This window comes from Oncorhynchus masou, unplaced genomic scaffold (genome assembly GCF_036934945.1).
Source record: "Oncorhynchus masou masou isolate Uvic2021 unplaced genomic scaffold, UVic_Omas_1.1 unplaced_scaffold_2529, whole genome shotgun sequence".
Lineage (NCBI taxonomy): Eukaryota > Metazoa > Chordata > Actinopteri > Salmoniformes > Salmonidae > Oncorhynchus > Oncorhynchus masou.
In genome coordinates, this window is record NW_027008979.1 from 37,230 (window position 1) to 54,098 (window position 16,869).

General features: G+C 45.3%; 1 protein-coding gene across 1 annotated transcript; it reads right to left on the bottom strand.

The window, feature by feature from the left end:
* Positions 1–790: 790 nt before the first annotated feature.
* On the bottom strand, positions 791–8,476 carry LOC135533624 (arginine and glutamate-rich protein 1-B-like; the record flags this gene model as incomplete). The annotated part of the gene is made up of 2 exons (XM_064960913.1): positions 8,423–8,476; positions 791–1,918 (listed from the first exon to the last, which is right to left on the bottom strand). Coding segments are annotated over exons 1-2 (1,182 nt in total), but the record flags the coding sequence as incomplete, so codon positions are not given.
* Positions 8,477–16,869: the final 8,393 nt, after the last annotated feature.

Below are 16,869 nucleotides of genomic sequence, written 5' to 3' on the forward strand. Positions count from 1 at the left end.
ATGTGGGAAGATGGAGAGTATGGGGAAGATGGGGAGGAAGGCGGGAGGATGGGGAGGAAGGGGGCGGTAGGGTTAGGATGGGGAAGATGGGGAGGAAGGGGAAGATGGAGAGGAAGGGGAAGATGGGGAGGATGGGGGAAGATGGGGGAATGGGGGAAGGATAAGAGCGTCTGCTAAATGACTTAAATGTAATGTAAATGTAAATGGAAGAAGATGGGATGAAGGGGAAGATGGGGAGGATGGGGGAAGATGGAGAGGAAGGGGAAGATGGGGAGGATGGGGGAAGATGGGGGAATGGGGGAAGGATAAGAGCGTCTGCTAAATGACTTAAATGTAATGTAAATGTAAATGGAAGAAGATGGGATGAAGGGGAAGATGGGGAGGATGGGGGAAGATGGGGGGATGGGGGAAGAAGATGGGAGGAAGGGGGAGGATGCGGAGAGAGAACAAAATGTTACAAAACACAGAGGTTGAAACATAGAGAAAAAAGAGGAGAGAATTCATATTTGGGAGATTTTTGCCGGTGTTAATCTTTATTAACCTCCCTCCCTCCCTCCTTTGTTTTGGGTGGTGGCAGTTTTAAGCTGGGTCAAGCAGAAACGCTAGCCCAGTTTCCGCTGCAATGGCAGATAAGGCACTGTACCTTGGCTCAGTAAACAACAGACTCCCATCTGTCCATTAGGAAGCACACTATGAGTGAATGGAGGGAAGAGAGAGAAGCAGAAAAGGAGAAGAGTATTCTCTGTGTGCTAGGGTTCAAACTGGCCTGATTGTCTCTGCTGCTCTCTACCCATTTCTCTTTAGGGTTCAAACTGGCCTGCTTGTCTCTGCTGCTCTCTACCCGTTTCCCTTTAGAGTTCAAACTGGCCTGCTTGTCTCTGCTGCTCTCTACCCGTTTCCCTTTAGAGTTCAAACTGGCCTGCTTGTCTCTGCTGCTCTCTACCCGTTTCTCTTTAGGGTTCAAACTGGCCTGCTTGTCTCTGCTGCTCTCTACCCGTTTCACTTTAGGGTTCAAACTGGCCTGCTTGTCTCTGCTGCTCTCTACCCGTTTCTCTTTAGGGTTCAAACTGGCCTGCTTGTCTCTGCTGCTCTCTACCCGTTTCCCTTTAGAGTTCAAACTGGCCTGCTTGTCTGTGCTGCTCTCTACCCATTTCTCTTTATGGTTCAAACTGGCCTGCTTGTTTCTGCTGCTCTCTACCCATTTCTCTTTAGGGTTCAAACTGGCCTGCTTGTTTCTGCTGCTCTCTACCCGTTTCTCTTTGGGGTTCAAACTGGCCTGATTGTCTCTGCTGCTCTCTACCCGTTTCCCTGTAGAGTTCAAACTGGCCTGCTTGTCTCTGCTGCTCTCTACCCATTTCTCTTTATGGTTCAAACTGGCCTGCTTGTTTCTGCTGCTCTCTACCCATTTCTCTTTGGAGTTCAAACTGGCCTGATTGTCTCTGCTGCTCTCTACCCGTTTCCCTTTAGAGTTCAAACTGGCCTGCTTGTCTCTGCTGCTCTCTACCCGTTTCTCTTTATGGTTCAAACTGGCCTGCTTGTCTCTGCTGCTCTCTACCCGTTTCTCTTTATAGTTCAAACTGGCCTGCTTGTCTCTGCTGCTCTCTACCCGTTTCTCTTTATGGTTCAAACTGGCCTGCTTGTCTCTGCTGCTCTCTACCCGTTTCTCTTTAGGGTTCAAACTGGCCTGCTTGTCTCTGCTGCTCACCACCCGTTTCTCTTTAGGGTTCAAACTGGCCTGCTTGTCTCTGCTGCTCTCTACCCGTTTCTCTTTAGGGTTCAAACTGGCCTGCTTGTCTCTGCTGCTCTCTACCCGTTTCTCTTTAGGGTTCAAACTGGCCTGCTTGTCTCTGCTGCTCTCTACCCGTTTCTCTTTAGGGTTTAAACTGGCCTGCTTGTCTCTGCTGCTCTCTACCCGTTTCTCTTTAGGGTTCAAACTGGCCTGCTTGTCTCTGCTGCTCACTACCCGTTTCTCTCTTTCTTCCTATTTTTCTCTCTCTCCATTGCTCCTTTTACTCTGCAGAGCCACTCGTGTGTTTATGTCTCGCTGGTAAAGAATGCACAGGTGAACGCTGGATGCGTGTTGGAGGAATTACGAATCTGGAGCAAGATGTGTCACGCACTGATTCTCTGAGAGAAACATACTGTATTCCAGAGGGAGCAAGTCTAAGGAGATCCAGCCATTTCCCTCTCTCTCTCTTTCTCAACCCCTCTCTCCCGCTACCGTTCTCCCATTCTCCCGTTCTCCCGTTCTTTCCCTCTCTCTCTCTCTCTCTCGCTCACTCTCTCTCTCTCCCCCTCCCTCCCTTTCTCCCTCTGTCTCTCTCTCTCTATCCCTCTATCCCTCCCTCTCTCCCTCTCTCTATTCCTCTATCCATCTGAACAGACACTCTAGGGACACTTTAAAAAGATTGCACCGTGCTGGAACAGAATACTGAATTACAAACGTTTGCGGTCTAAAAGCAAGCTTGTTATGATGCCATACTTTGTGTATGTGTGTGTCTGTGTCCGTGTGTGTGTCTGTGTGTGGTGTGTGGTGTTTGTGCGTGTACGGTATGTGGTGTGTGTGTGTGGTGTGTGTGTGGTGTGTGTGTGGTGTGTGTGTGTGTGTGTGGTGTGTGTGATGTGTGTGTGTGGTGTGTGTGATGTGTGTGTGTGTGTGTGTGTGTGTGTGTGTGTGTGGTGTGTGTGTGTGTGTGTGTGTGTGTGTGTGTGTGTGTGTGTGTGTGTGTGTGTGTGTGTGTGTGTGTGTGTGTGTTTGTGTTTGTGTGTGTGTGTGTGTGTGTGTGTGTGTGATGTGTGTGTGTGTGTGTGGTGTGTGATGTGTGTGTGTGTGTGTGTGTGTGTGTGTGTGTGGTGTGTGTGATGTGTGTGTGTGTGGTGTGTGTGTGTGTGTGTGTGGTGTGTGTGATGTGTGTGTGTGTGTGGTGTGTGTGTGTGTTTGTGTGTGTGTGTGTGTGTGAGCATAGGGGGCCTTGCACATGTCTCCCTTCCATCCCCGAGGCGAGAAGTTCTCTTCAATCAGTGTTTTCTGAAAACAGGCCTTGTCTTAGTCAAGTTGCAAATCTCATCCAAAGACCGCCAGGCTTCTCTCCCCAAATGTGACAGATCATATGGGCTTGCTCTTGGAATGATTAGGAGGTAGTTCTCTCAGCATAGATAGAAAGGACTTGATTGAACAAAAGCCTAACTTGCCAAATCCCAAAATAAACTCAACACTCACAGAAGGCTTAGCCACATGGTTCAAAAGAGCAACATTAGACTAAAATATGGTTTCTTCATGTGCTGCATGTGTACCTTCTATTAAGTCTATATCTATGATCCAGATCAACTGTATACATTATGGGCTTATTGAAATAGCTAAAGCAGCAATATGTCACTTTTTGGGCGACCTGACCAAATTCACATAGAAATGTGTGTTATAGAGCTGTCATTCTCAAAGAAAACAAAGTCTAAGAAGCGGTAGATCTATTCTATGTGTGCTATTTCTTAATTTTCATTTTGCGTCTTTAACTTTCAGTTTTGTTCACCAGCTTCAAACATGCTGAAAATACTATATTTTTGGTTATGGAAAATACATTTCACAACGGTTTAGATGATACAATGATTCTCTACACTATACTTATTTGTTTTGTCACATAACCTAAAATTAGGCAAATTATTAGAATTTTAGCAAACAGGAAATAGAGGAGCGATTTCTGCATAGTACATTTTTCAGAAAATGCAGTTTATGCCAGTCACTCACACAGGACGAGCAGAAAGAGAAAGAGAGGAGAAAAAAAAGAGAGCCTGAGGGTGCCAGCTACCCCGGGGAGGAAGAGACTTCAAAGCGCCAGGCTGTCACCTCTAACGCTTGACCTTCGACCTTTAACAATCAGCCAATCAGCCGCTGTGACCAGACATCATATTACCCAATCTCTGCATCCCCCGAAAATGTTACTTCTACACTAATCTCTTTTTTTTTCTCCATTTAAATGTGCATTAAGCAGACTGTAGTCTCGGGTGCACTATTCAAAGATCACATTAATAATAAAATAAAAAGGGTGCTTCTTTGGACCCAAAAATGAAAAAGAAGAAGAAGGGGACAGAAGACAGGAAGTGTGGGGCCAAGAATGTGGTTGTCTGAGGATGCGATAGGTCCCCTCCCGAGATCTGCATCATAATTACTATTATTTTTTAAAATCCTCCAGTAATAAAAAGAAACCTTAAAAGGATTATAGTTAAATAAACAGGGCCGGGCCTGGGGCCAAGACGCGCCAGGCCGATGAAATCAGATGCTATCTGCCAGGTAAGACAGGTCCACACGACAACAAGAAGAATCATCTCTGGGCTCTGCTCAATTATTAGGGATTTACATACATTTATCTCCCCAGGATGCTCGCTCACCGAAAAGTGGCACGAAGTTCAATTCTCTCGGCAGCAGCTGATAAGACTTTAGAGAAAACAAACCTGAAACTGCCTGAATGTCATCGCCGGGATCTAACCTCCCTCCACTATCAGTCTGATGGGATCTAATCTCGTCGGGGTTTATCATCACAAACAATATGGCTGCGGATTATCATAATTGAAAACGATAAATTTTTTGGTAAAGGAGCACTATTTTCCTCACGCTCTTTGGCTAAAGAGATATGTAGAGATATTTGGAGATTAACGATACAGGCGACAAAAGGGGATAGGCTTGTCGTGTGGCACTAGGCTGTTTAAGGCCACATTAGGATACACACACACACACCCACGCACACACACACACACACACACACACACACACACACACACACACACACACACACACACACACACACACACACACACACACACACACACACACACACACGCACACCACACACACACACACACACACACACACACACACACACACACACACACACACACACACACACACACACACACACACACACACACACACACACACACACACACACACACAGGATCTGATATGTGAGAGCTGGTGCTGGCTGGTGTTCAGGTCTGCGTTTAAGTGGGTGTGGGGTAGGTGATCTCTGTGAGGTCATGACTCCCCGGGGTCCAGACTGAAATCTGATGAGCCAGGTAGAGCATAAACACCTGGTTACATTAGCATAATTCAAGACGCTCTTTGGGAGGGGGGCTGGATTGGAACCTGTAACCACACCGGCTCCTCTTTTGTTCCTGTGATACACATCAGTCAACAAGATTCTCTGTACTTTGGCTAAAGTTGCAAAGGACACCTGCCACCAACAATGCCTCTGTCCCATGATATCAGCTCCCTGTCCCTTGGAGACTGGGCCGCCCATTCTGCTGCCGTCATTGTGCTGTCACAAGTCAACTGACAGTCACATATGCATTCTCATTCAACCATGTCCCTGCGGTGACATGTCTAAATCCTAATATGTGTTAGACATGGTTAGAGAGGGACAGAGAGAGAGAGAAATAGAGAGAGAGAGAGAGGGACAGAGAGAGAGAGAGAGGAATAGAGAGAAAGAAATAGAGAGAGAGAGAGAGAGAGAGAGAGAGAGAGAAATAGAGAGAGAGAGAGAAATAGAGAGAGAGAGAGAGAGAGAGAGAGAGAGAGAGAGAGAGAAATAGAGAGAGCAAAGGGAGAGAACAGCCCTCTTGGCACAGACGTCAGTTCAACGTCGAGTTTTCATTTACATTTGGTTGAGTTGTTAACTAATGTGAATTCAACGTGAAACCGACCCAAAATGTCACCCTGATTTAGGAGAAAATTTGGGTGACAGAAATAGGAAGTTCCCTTACATTGTTGATTTTTTGCAAATCCAATCAGTTTTCCACATTAATTCAATGTCATCGCATTGCATATTTTTTGGGTTGAAACAATGTTGATTCAACCAGGTTTTGTCCAGTGGGAGAGGCCCTTAGTGAACTGAGTAAAATGTGGAATAGTGTAGAAGACAATGGTAAGATTATAATTAATAGAACAGGCGTGGAACCTCTAACCCTAGCAATTTGACTTGTTAACTCATTGGTACACCTGCAATGGCTGCCTGGTATTGTGATGAAAAAATGTCCACGGTAATGTGGAATGTTCATTCAAATGATGCTAACTGATGTGGCTCATGCAATGGAATTTATTTTTTTGTAATGTCAGTTAAGTTGATTCAACAAATCACAGCACAGATTGATTGACACTTCCTGCTTGTAGTTACTGCTTTTCATGTTTATGGGTTTTACACTAGCAACGGCTGCCACTCCACCTATTATGCCACCACTGACTTGAAAGGGGTCGACCTTTCTATTCATTCCATTTCCATGGCTAAGACAATAATAGGCTGCACAGTGACAGAGTAACTCAGTCTTTACTACCCTGTTGCACTCTACGTAGCACACGGGCTGAGTTTCACTCTACCTCAAGGCCTTATGTGCAGTGTGTACTTTAATATTCTTTAACATGACTAATACGTGGTCATCCCTACGAGGGACAGTCAGCAGCTGAGAAGCTGATATACGAATTTTAGGGCTCGTGTGTGTGTGTGTGTCTGTGTGTGTGTGTGTGTGTGTGTGTGTGTGTGTGTGTGTATGTGTGTGTGTCTGTGTGTGTGTGTGTGTGTAAAGGTAAAGCCAGTGCACTTATCTCCCCCAGTCTTAATGCTGAGTGGCTCAAGCCAGCGGGGCACTCTAGGGCAGGCTCTTTGAGGAGCCCTTCTCATTCAAATAACATTGAGGCGCTTTGAAGTTGACCCCCATCCATGTGTCGGGGACAATTTTAAGGGTCAAATGAGGCAAAGAGACCGTCCGTGCCAGCTCCTTCCAACACACACCACACCACACCACACCACACCACACCACACCCACACACACACACACACACACACACACACACACACACACACACACACACACACACACACACACACACACACACACACACACACACACACACACACACACACACACACACAAATCCATGACTTAACAGGAGTCAAACACGAGCCATCTAAGGATATCATCGGCTGTCGAAACGTTAACACTTCCATTCTTCCTCTGGACAAACATTTTGTTGAACATGTGAGAGTTTTGGAAACATGAAAGACATGTTAAAGGGAGGCTTTAGGGAACGTTGAGCCTTACCTGAGAGAACTAGATCAGATTCAGGTCTGATAGTCTAGAAGAGTGTGAGATGATACTGATCCATATACGAATGCAAGCCAATGACCTTTGGATGCCCCCTCACACCCGCTGAAGCACCCGGGAAACCAGTCCCACTAAGTGTACTATAATCTACTTGGCGCTGTCTTAGACAATGGTGGATGATGTTATGGGTGTGCCAAAACAAGACGTCCTGGCTCCTGACTTTCAACACTGCAGTGGCAAGCTGGATCTTAGCTGTATGAGGAAGTCTAAGTCTTAACATGTAAGTGGTGATATGCTCCAATATGCTCCGTTCTGTGTCTGGGTCCCCATAAAAAGCAAAGCAAAATAGCATGTCATAACACATATCAATAGCATGTCATAACACATATCAATAGCATGTCATAACACATATCAATAGCATGTCATAACACATATCAATAGCATGTCATAACACATATCAATAGCATGTCATAACACATATCAATAGCATGTCATAACACATATCAATAGCATGTCATAACACATAGCTGTTGTGTGTCTGGGTCCCGCAAAAGCAAAGCAAAATAGCATGTCATAACACATATCGATAGCATGTCATAATACATATCAATAGCATGTCATAACACATATCGATAGCATGTCATAACACATATCAATAGCATGTCATAACACATATCAATAGCATGTTATAACACATATCAATAGCATGTCATAACACATAGCTGTTGTGTGTCTGGGTCCCGCAAAAGCAAATATGTTTCATATGTTTGATATTGCTCCATTAATTAGATTCTAGACATTACAATGAGCCCATCCTCCTATAGCTCCTACCACCAGCCGGATCAATTCTGTATTTCTCTCTCTCTCTCTCTCTCTCTCTCTCTCTTTCTCTCTCTCTCTCTCTCTCTCTCTCTCTCTTTCTCTCTCTCTCTCAGGAGTGACAGAGGAGCAGAGACACCCCAACGGGTTGATGCTGTGTTAATGTGTGGATGTAAGGAGAATGGGGAGGTGTGGTTGAGACGAGACTGAGGACAGACAGCTGTCAGTAAGAGTGAAGCTCGTGGAGATTATACTGCCTTTCAATTGGCTAAACAGGGCTGAGCCACACCGGACACACACAATCTATGTAACCCTACTCAGTCAACATCTGCCTTAGACTAAATGGTAAAAGCTACCTCAGCTACCAGGAGTTCTGACCTTTAAAGACGTATTTATCTAATTCATTGCTAATAGCTTCCCACTACCAATGATGGGTAGCTCCAGTATCAGTCAGCCTTGAGTCTAGGCAGAGCCTCAGGAAGCAGCTGCAGAGCTATAGCTATATCTCCTGCACCAGGAGGCCCATCTCCTGCACCAGGAGGCCTATCCCCTTCACCAGGAGGCCCATCTCTGAGATAGACTACTGTAGCTGACTTTAGAGGCCCTGGTGGACACATTAAGGATTATTTGCATGGTGATAACACAGACAGGAGCTGCAGGGGAACGCTAAGCCCAGCCTCAAGTTTAAATAGGTAGAGGCAGCTAGTGGTAAATACTGGAGATAGGACCATATGGGACACATGGTTTTCACAGCATTTCGCCTGGTGGGTTGTGCTACACGTCACAGTGGGCGTAGATTTCAGCACACGTATAGGTACACACAATGTCGAGAACGAGCTCCATATCCGGATCCTGTAATTTATTCAACACACTGCGTTCTGCCATATGTGGCATATATTAGCCCGGTGTTTCACCCAAAAGGATCAGACTTTTCTGTTTCCATCTACGAGCGCCGGGACCAGTGTCTCACTGGGTCATGGCTCTGGCAGACCGGCTCTAACTTGGGGCCACGTTTACATAACAATGGCTAACTGTGACCATTGGTTTACACCTTTTGATGGTGAACGCCTTCTCACAATTTTCATTTGACATTTTTTATTGAACCTTTATTTATAACTAGGCAAGTCCGTTAAGAACAAATTCTCATTTACAATGACGGCCTACTCCGTCCCTTCTCACAAAGCAACTGTTTTGATTATGCGGATGTTATTGATTCATTCTGCTCTTCAAAGGTCCTCACTGTCAGCCCTAGCTTTGGAGACAGTTTCCCTAGTAGAACATCAGGGTCTATAGACTAGTGGTGTCACGTCTGCTCCACCCCCCCCCCCCCCCGACGCTTGAGGGCGCCTGGCTGCCCTGCATCAAGCACTCCTATCATCTATTAAGCACACCTGCCTTCCCTCGTCACGTGCATCAGGGATATTGGACTCACCTGGACTCACTCATCACCTGTTTTCACCTCTCCTATATTTGTCAGTTCTCCAGCTCTGTTCCCCGCTTCTGCATTGATTGTTTTTTTGTCTTTGTTTTCTTGTATGCTGATGCTGTTCCTGTCTCGCTCCATGTCCGTTCCTTATTAATGTTTGACTCCCCGTACTTGCTTCGTCTCTCCAGCGTCAACTCATGTGTCAGAATGCAGAAGCCATCACACGAAGCATCGGGGAGTATTGTCGTTCCGGGTTGAATGTTGGCAGCGGCTCTGGGTCGCCACCGATGGAACCAGGGGTGCCTAGCCAGGTCGTCGTGCTTCCACGCCCTAGCTGGCTCGAGAGGTTTCCTTGCCCCGGTTGGCTCGGATGGCGCCCATCCCACGTCGGGCCTCAGCCGGATCGGATGGCGCCCATCCCACGTCGGGCCTCAGCCGGATCGGATGGCGCCCATCCCACGTCGGGCCTCAGCCGGATCGTCTGTTCTTGTTCGCACAGCCGATCCAGGGGTTATTTTTTTGGTGACTTGGGGTGGATTCCGCCACCGATTGAACCGGGGGTGTCTAAAGCCAGCCCATCGGGCTTTCACGCTCTGGCTGGCTCGAGAGATTTTCCTGGCTCGGCGGCCTCCCATCCCACGTCACACTCCACCGGATCTTCGGGCTCCCTCTCTGCAGCGGGATCGTCAGGCGTCTTGCCTCAGCCGGATCGTCAGGCTTCCATGCCTCAGCCAGCTCGCCAGGCTCTCACGCTCCTGCCGGTTCGTTGGGCTTCCACGCAACCGGCTTGACCAGCGCCCATCTCTCAGCCGTTTTGCCCAGGTGGGACGCCGGTACTGTCACATCTGCTCCCCCCCCCCCCCCTGGCGCTTGAGGGCGTCTCCCCAGCGTCAACTCATGTGACAAGTGGAACACTGGTGTCACGTGGAAAAGTAGTAATAGACATTGCAGGTTTGCTAAGCCTAACTACAGTAATGGAAGTTACTGTTTCATCAGGGAGCCACAAAGAAGTAAAACAAAATGCATGAGATGCTTTTTATTTCATGCAGCCACAGAATAGAAAGAAGCCAAACAAATGATTTTATACTAGACTTTCACATTGCTTAAAGTTAATAGATCTCATTAGTGCAAAGTAATGATACTGAGTGAGTAAGTATGACTCCAGCATAGTATGGTAGTTGGCCCTGTGTATAGTAATGACACTGAGTGAGTAAGTATGACTCCAGCATAGTATGGTAGTTGGCCTTGTGTATAGTAATGATACTGAGTAAGTATGACTCCAGCATAGTATAGTAGTTGGCCCTGTGTATAGTAATGATACTGAGCGAGTAAGTATGACTCCAGCATAGTATGGTAGTTGGCCTTGTGTATAGTAATGATACTGAGTGAGTAAGTATGACTCCAGCATAGTATGGTAGTTGGCCCTGTGTATAGTAATGATACTGAGTAAGTAAGTATGACTCCAGCATAGTATGGTAGTTGGCCTTGTGTATAGTAATGATACTGAGTAAGTATGACTCCAGCATAGTATGGTAGTTGGCCCTGTGTATAGTAATGACACTGAGTAAGTATGACTCCAGCATAGTATGGTAGTTGGCCCTGTGTATAGTAATGATACTGAGTAAGTATGACTCCAGCATAGTATGGTAGTATAGTAGACCAAGGACATTCAAAAATCCATCAGATTAAATGTTTTTAATGAAGCCAGCAATGCAAATAATTCCTCTCAGTGATTGACATTATATAGGTATTATTGCATGTTGACTAACCAGTCACACTAAAATGAAATCTAGTCATGATCAGTGTCATATATTTCAATAGTAGTAGGTGAGTTTAGTAGATTGGCTTGGTAGCGGTATTGACGTTGTTGGTTAGCATGCAAAACTTGACTTTACACATCGCTCACTTTTGGGAAAAATGGTCCAGCCTTGGTAGCGTAGCTAGCTGTTGTTAGTTTAAATAAAGCTAAATGATGTACTACTATAAAGTTTAAACCCACTATAGCTTCATTTAGGAATGAGATCCCAGGCGGAGTAGCTATTTCATTCCACACCTTTGTACTTCGTGTCATTTGCCAAAGATTCTGGGAAATTACCAGGAATGACTTTGGCAAACGACAGGAGCGGCAAGGAGTAGAATGTTAGAAACAACTGGTACCCAGAAAACAGGCGGATGGTTCTCGGGTGAATGTGGACGTGGATCGGATAGCCCTTACACTTTGAAACCCACGCCCACCTTGAGGTATAGCACCGCCCACCGTGAGGTATAGCACCGCCCACCGTGAGGTATAGCACCATCCACCGTGAGGTATAGCACCGCCCACCGTGAGGTATAGCACCGCCCACCGTGAGGTATAGCACCACCCACTGTGAGGTATAGCACCGCCCACCGTGAGGTATAGCACCGCCCATCGTGAGGTATAGCCCCGCCCACTGTGAGATGTAGCACCACCCACCGTGAGGTATAGCACCGCCCACCGGGAAAAGAGTGTGTCCCTTAACGATAAATACTTATTAAGTAGCGGACCTTAGAAGTAGAAATAGGCCTAAAGAACACTGATGATTAACCTGGTTTGTCAGTGATTTATCAGGTTGGAATATCTGATTTGAATCTGGTAGTTATTTATGTATGACCCCTGCCAGAGTCACTTTTAAATGTTAAATGTTCCCTCTGTTTTACACCCACACACACACACACATAGACACATGTACACATACACACACTGACACACACACACACTCTCCCTCTGAGCCGTGGACCACAATTAAGGGCCGTGTCTCTGAATAACAAAAAAAAGGCCCTTCCAACTCAGGTTTGCCCCAGGTGTTGTTTAGGCTTGGGGACATCAAAGGACTTGTTTTTTACCTTTCAGAGGCCCCTCTGCTTAGGTAGTAATCCCAAACCATAATCTCTTTAAAACTGTAAAACACATTAGACTGACACCCTAAATCCACAAAGAGAAAGAGGGAGGTGGGAGCGAGAGAGGGAGGAGAGAGTGGGAGATAGAGGGAGGTGAGAGAGAGAGGGGGAGAGAGTGGGAGATAGAGGGAGGTGAGAGAGAGAGAGGGAGGGAGAGAGTGGGAGATAGAGGGAGCTGAGAGAGAGAGAGGGAGGGAGAGGGAGGGAGAGGGTGGGAGATAGAGGGAGGTGAGAGAGAGAGGGAGAAGGAGGGAGGGAAAGAGGGAGGGGAGAGAAAGTGTAGTTTTCATGACCTCTTCAGAGATAAGGCATCTGACCTACCAAAGAGCTGTGTGTTTAGCAGAAAATGGATAATATGTAGATAATGTGTTTAGCAGGAAGGGGAAAATGTGTAGATAATGTGTTTGCATTTCACATTTTTGGGGGATGTCTTCTGCAAGGGGCATAGTGGTTGATTCCAAAAGGAAATGTTATATAAACCAATGTTTTAAAAGAAGAGTAAATAGTGTTAACTGGGGGCTTGTTCTTCCAAGATGGTGCAGCAGTAAGACGTGTGTGTTATTGCCCCTACATGTACAGTTGAAGTCGGAAGTTTACATACACCATAGCCAAATAAACTAGTTTTTTTCCCCACAATTCCTGACATTTAATCCTAGTAAAAATTCCTTGTCTTAGGTCAGTTAGGATCACCACTAAATTTTAAGAATGTGAATTGTCAGAATAATAGTAGAGCGAATGATTTATTTCAGCTTTTATTTCTTTCATCACATTCCCAGTGGGTCAGAAAATTAAATACACTCAATTAGTATTTGGTTGCATTGCCTTTAAATTGTTTAACTTGGGTCAAACGTTCTGAGTAGCCTTCCAAAAGCTTCCCACAATACCTTGGGTGAATTTTGACCCATTCCTCCTGACAGAGCTGGTGTAACTGAGTCAGGTTTGTAGGCCTCCTTGCTCGCACACTCTTTTTCAGTTCTGCCCACATATTTTCTATAGGATTGAGGTCAGGGCTTTGTGATGGCCACTTCAATACCTTGACTTTTTAATCCGTTTTGCCACAACTTTGGAAGTATGCTTGGAGTCATTGTCCATTTGGAAGACCCATTTGAAACCAAGCTTTAACTTCCTGACTGATGTCTTGAGATTTTGCTTCAATATCTCCACATAACCTTCCTACCTCATGATGCCATCTACAGTGGGGCAAAAAAGTATTTAGTCAGCCACCAATTGTGCAAGTTCTCCCACTTAAAAATATGAGAGAGGCCTGTAATTTTCATCTTGTGAACACTTCAACTATGACAGATAAAATGAGAGAAAAGATTCCAGAAAATCGCATTGTAGGATTTTTAATGATTCTATTTGCAAATTATGGTGGAAAATAAGTATTTGGTCACCTACAAACAAGCAAGATTTCTGGCTCTCACAGACCTGTAACTTCTTCTTTAAGAGGCTCCTCTGTCCTCTACTCGTTACCTGTATTAATGGCACCTGTTTGAACTTGTTATCAGTATAAAAGACACCTGTCCACAACCTCAAACAGTCACACTACAAACTCCACTATGGCCAAGACCAAAGAGCTGTCAAAGGACACCAGAAACACAATTGTAGACCTGCACCAGGCTGGGAAGACTGAATCTGCAATAGGTAAGCAGCTTGGTTTGAACAAATCAACTGTGGGAGCAATTATTAGGACATGGAAGACATACAAGACCACTGATAATCTCCCTCGATCTGGGGCTCCACGCAAGATCTCAACCCGTGGGGTCAAAATTATCACAAGAACGGTGAGCAAAAATCCCAGAACGACACGGGGGGACCTAGTGAATGACCTTCAGAGAGCTGGGACCAAAGTAACAAAGCCTACCATCAGTAACACACTACGCCGCCAGGGACTCAAATCCTGCAGTGCCAGATGTGTCCCCCTGCTTAAGCCAGTACATGTCCAGGCCCGTCTGAAGTTTGCTAGAGAGCATTTGGATGATCCAGAAGAAGATTGGGAGAATGTCATATGGTCAGATGGAACCAAAATATAACTTTTTGGTAAAAACTCAACTCGTCGTGTTTGGAGGACAAAGAATGCTGAGTTGCATCCAAAGAACACCATACCTACTGTGAAGCATGGGGGTGTAAACATCATGCTTTGGGGCTGTTTTTCTGCAAAGGGACCAGGACGACTGATAAAAGGAAAGAAAGAATGAATGGGGCCATGTATCGTGAGATTTTGAGTGAAAACCTCCTTCCATCAGCAAGGGCATTGAAGATGAAACGTGGCTGTGTCTTTCAGCATGACAATGATCCCAAACACACCGCCCGGGCAACGAAGGAGTGGCTTCATAAGAAGCATTTCAAGGTCCTGGAGTGGCCTACCCAGTCTCCAGATCTCAACCTCATAGAAAATCTTTGGAGGGAGTTGAAAGTCCGTGTTGCCCAGCAACAGCCCCAAAACATCACTGCTCTAGAGGAGATCTGCATGGAGGAATGGGCCAAAATACCAGCAACAGTGTGTGATAACCTTGTGAAGACTTACAGAAAATGTTTGACCTCTGTTATTGCCAACAAAGGGTATATAACAAAGTATTGAGATAAACTTTTGTTATTGACCAAATACTTATTTTCCACCATAATTTGCAAATAAATTCATTACAAATCCTACAATGTGATTTTCTGGATTTTTTTTCTCATTTTGTCTGTCATAGTTGAAGTGTACCTATGATGAAAATTACAGGCCTCTCTCATCTCTTTAAGTGGGAGAACTTGCACAATTGGTGGCTGACTAAATACTTTTTTCCCCCACTGTATTTTGTGAAGTGCAAAATACACTTCCTCCATGCATAACGATGGTCATTATGGCCAAGCAGTTCTATTTTTGTTTCATCAGACCAGAGTACATTTCTCCAAAAAGTACGATCTTTGTCCGCATGTGCAGTTGCAAACCGTAATCTGTGTTTTTTTATGGCATTTTTGGAGCAGTGTCTTCTTCCTTGCTAAGCGGCCTTTCAGGTTGTGTCGATATAAGACTTGTTTTACTGTGGATATAGATACTTTTGTACCTGTTTCCTCCAGCATCTTCACAAGGTCCTTTGCTGTTGTTCTGGGATTGATTTGCACTCTTTGCACCAAAGTACGTTAATCTCTAGGAGACAAAACGTGTCTCCTTCCTGAGCGGTATGACGGCTGCGTGGTCCCATGGTGTTTATACTTGCATACTATTGTTTGTACAGATGAAAGTGGTTCCTTCAGGCATTTCGAAATTGCTCCCAAGGATGAACCCGACTTGTGGAGGTCTACAATTTTTTTTTCAGAGGTCTTGGGTGATATCTTTTGATTTTCCCATGATGTCAAGCAAAGAGGCACTGAGTTTGTAGGTAGGCCTTGAAATACATCCACAGGTACACCTCCAATTGACTCAAATGATGTCAATTAGCCTACCAGAAGTTTCTAATGCCATGACATAATTTTCTTGAATTTTCCAAGCTGTTTAAAGGCACAGTCAATTTAGTGTATGTAAACTTCTGTCCCACTGGAATTGTGATACAGTGAATTATATGTGAGATAATCTGTCTGTAAACAATTGTTGGAAAAATGTCTTGTGTAATGCACAAAGTAGATATCCTAACCGACTTGCCAAAACTATAGTTTCTTAACAAGACATTTGTGGAGTGGCTGAAAAATTAGTTTTAATGACTCCAACCCAAGTGAATGTAAACTTCCGATGTAAATATTCAGTCTTTTTCCTTTTTTTGTTGTTGTATACATTTCATTATATATCTCTTTTTCCATTATCAAGTTAAATATATCTTCCTGCATCCCGCCTCACCCTACTAGCTATTTAGTAATTGTTAGCCACTGCTAGCGGTCTTTACCTTTAACTCGGACACCTGCCGCTTTAGCCCGGATAGCCCGGAAAATACCTGCCAGACTGCACAGCGCGATATCAGCCCTGAGCATATCGGACTGCTTTCTTCCCCACTACATCACTGGATTCCTGCCTGCATGCTCTGAACCATTACACCGGACCTGCTCAGTTAGCTAGCTGCTACCGAGTGGTTAACGCCCTTGTCCAGAAGCATGCACCAGTTAGTCTCGAGCTAGCCTTGAGCTAGGCCCATTTCCCGGCTAGCAAACGTAGTACACCAACAATGATACCTCTCTTGCCAGTTGGCCTGGACCCTTTGCCGTCACGGAGCCCCGCCGATCCATCACGACTGATCTGCTGACGTAATTTGGCTGATGTGCTCTCAACCAGTGTTATGGCCGTTGTTGGTGGAAGAAGGTGAGGACCAAAGTGCAGCGTGGTATGTGTCCATATTTATTAAAATGAACACGGAAATACCAAAGACAAACGAATGAAAACAGTTCTGGCTGGTGCAGACACACAACAGAAAACAATCACCCACAAAACACAATAGAAAACAGGCTCCCTAAATATGGTTCTCAATCAGGGACAATGATTGACAGCTGCCTCTGATTGAGAACCATACCAGGCCAAACACAGAAATAGCAAATCATAGAAAAATTAACATAGACAACCCACTCAACTCACACCCTGACCATACTAAAACAAAGACATAACAGAAGAACTAAGGTCAGAACGTGACAACCAGCCTCTGTGTCGT